At 64.4% G+C, this 682-nt stretch overlaps 1 protein-coding gene across 1 annotated transcript in view; it reads left to right on the top strand.

The window, feature by feature from the left end:
- Nucleotides 1-682, top strand: part of COQ9 (coenzyme Q9) — a gene marked incomplete at both ends in the record, with an annotated part of 3,587 nt that overhangs the window by 950 nt on the left and 1,955 nt on the right. The window contains one exon of the mRNA XM_010143466.1: nt 82-243. Coding sequence (XP_010141768.1) covers nt 82-243 — 162 coding nt within the window. The remainder of the gene's footprint in view (nt 1-81; nt 244-682) is intronic.

Genomic DNA, 682 nt, shown 5'->3' with positions numbered 1-682 from the left:
TGGCAGCGAGCAAGGGGCAGAGCCCAGGCTGCTGCTGCGCGACGGTGACGTTCCCCTCACTCTCCCAGTACTTTCTCATAGTTACACTGGCCAGGGCGGCCAGGAGCCTGAGGACTATGAGAGCGAGGAGCAGCTGCAGCACCGAATCCTCACGGCAGCGCTGGAGTTTGTGCCCGAGCATGGCTGGACTGCAGAGGCCATTGCAGAGGGGGCCAAGGTATGTGGGCAGCGAAGCGCAGGAGCGGTTGCAGCTGGGCAGAGCTGGAGTCCAAAGACAGCCAGGCCTGCATGCTTCCCCCACGCACTCCTGGGCGATGTACCGGGCAGGAGCGAGTCCCAGCTGCTCCAGGACAACCCCGCTACTGCAGAGGCCATTGCAGAGGGGGCCAAGGTATGTGGGCAGCGAAGCGCAGGAGCGGTTGCAGCTGGGCAGAGCTGGAGTCCAAAGACAGCCAGGCCTGCATGCTTCCCCCACGCACTCCTGGGCGATGTACCGGGCAGGAGCGAGTCCCAGCTGCTCCAGGACAACCCCGCTGGGGTGAGACTGAGAGGAGGGCACCGACAGGAGGCCTCTGTTGGGCAGCCTGGCTTGGTTTAGATTCGTATGGACGAGGTAAAGGCAGCCCTTCTGCTGGCCGGACCCTGCTCAGCAGCGTGTGAGCCGCCCTGTGCTTCTCCCTTC

Source organism: Buceros rhinoceros, unplaced genomic scaffold (genome assembly GCF_000710305.1).
Source record: "Buceros rhinoceros silvestris isolate BGI_N320 unplaced genomic scaffold, ASM71030v1 scaffold38279, whole genome shotgun sequence".
Lineage (NCBI taxonomy): Eukaryota > Metazoa > Chordata > Aves > Bucerotiformes > Bucerotidae > Buceros > Buceros rhinoceros.
The sequence above is the reverse complement of the archived record's forward strand: the minus strand, read 5'-3'. Positions and strand labels throughout refer to the sequence as shown.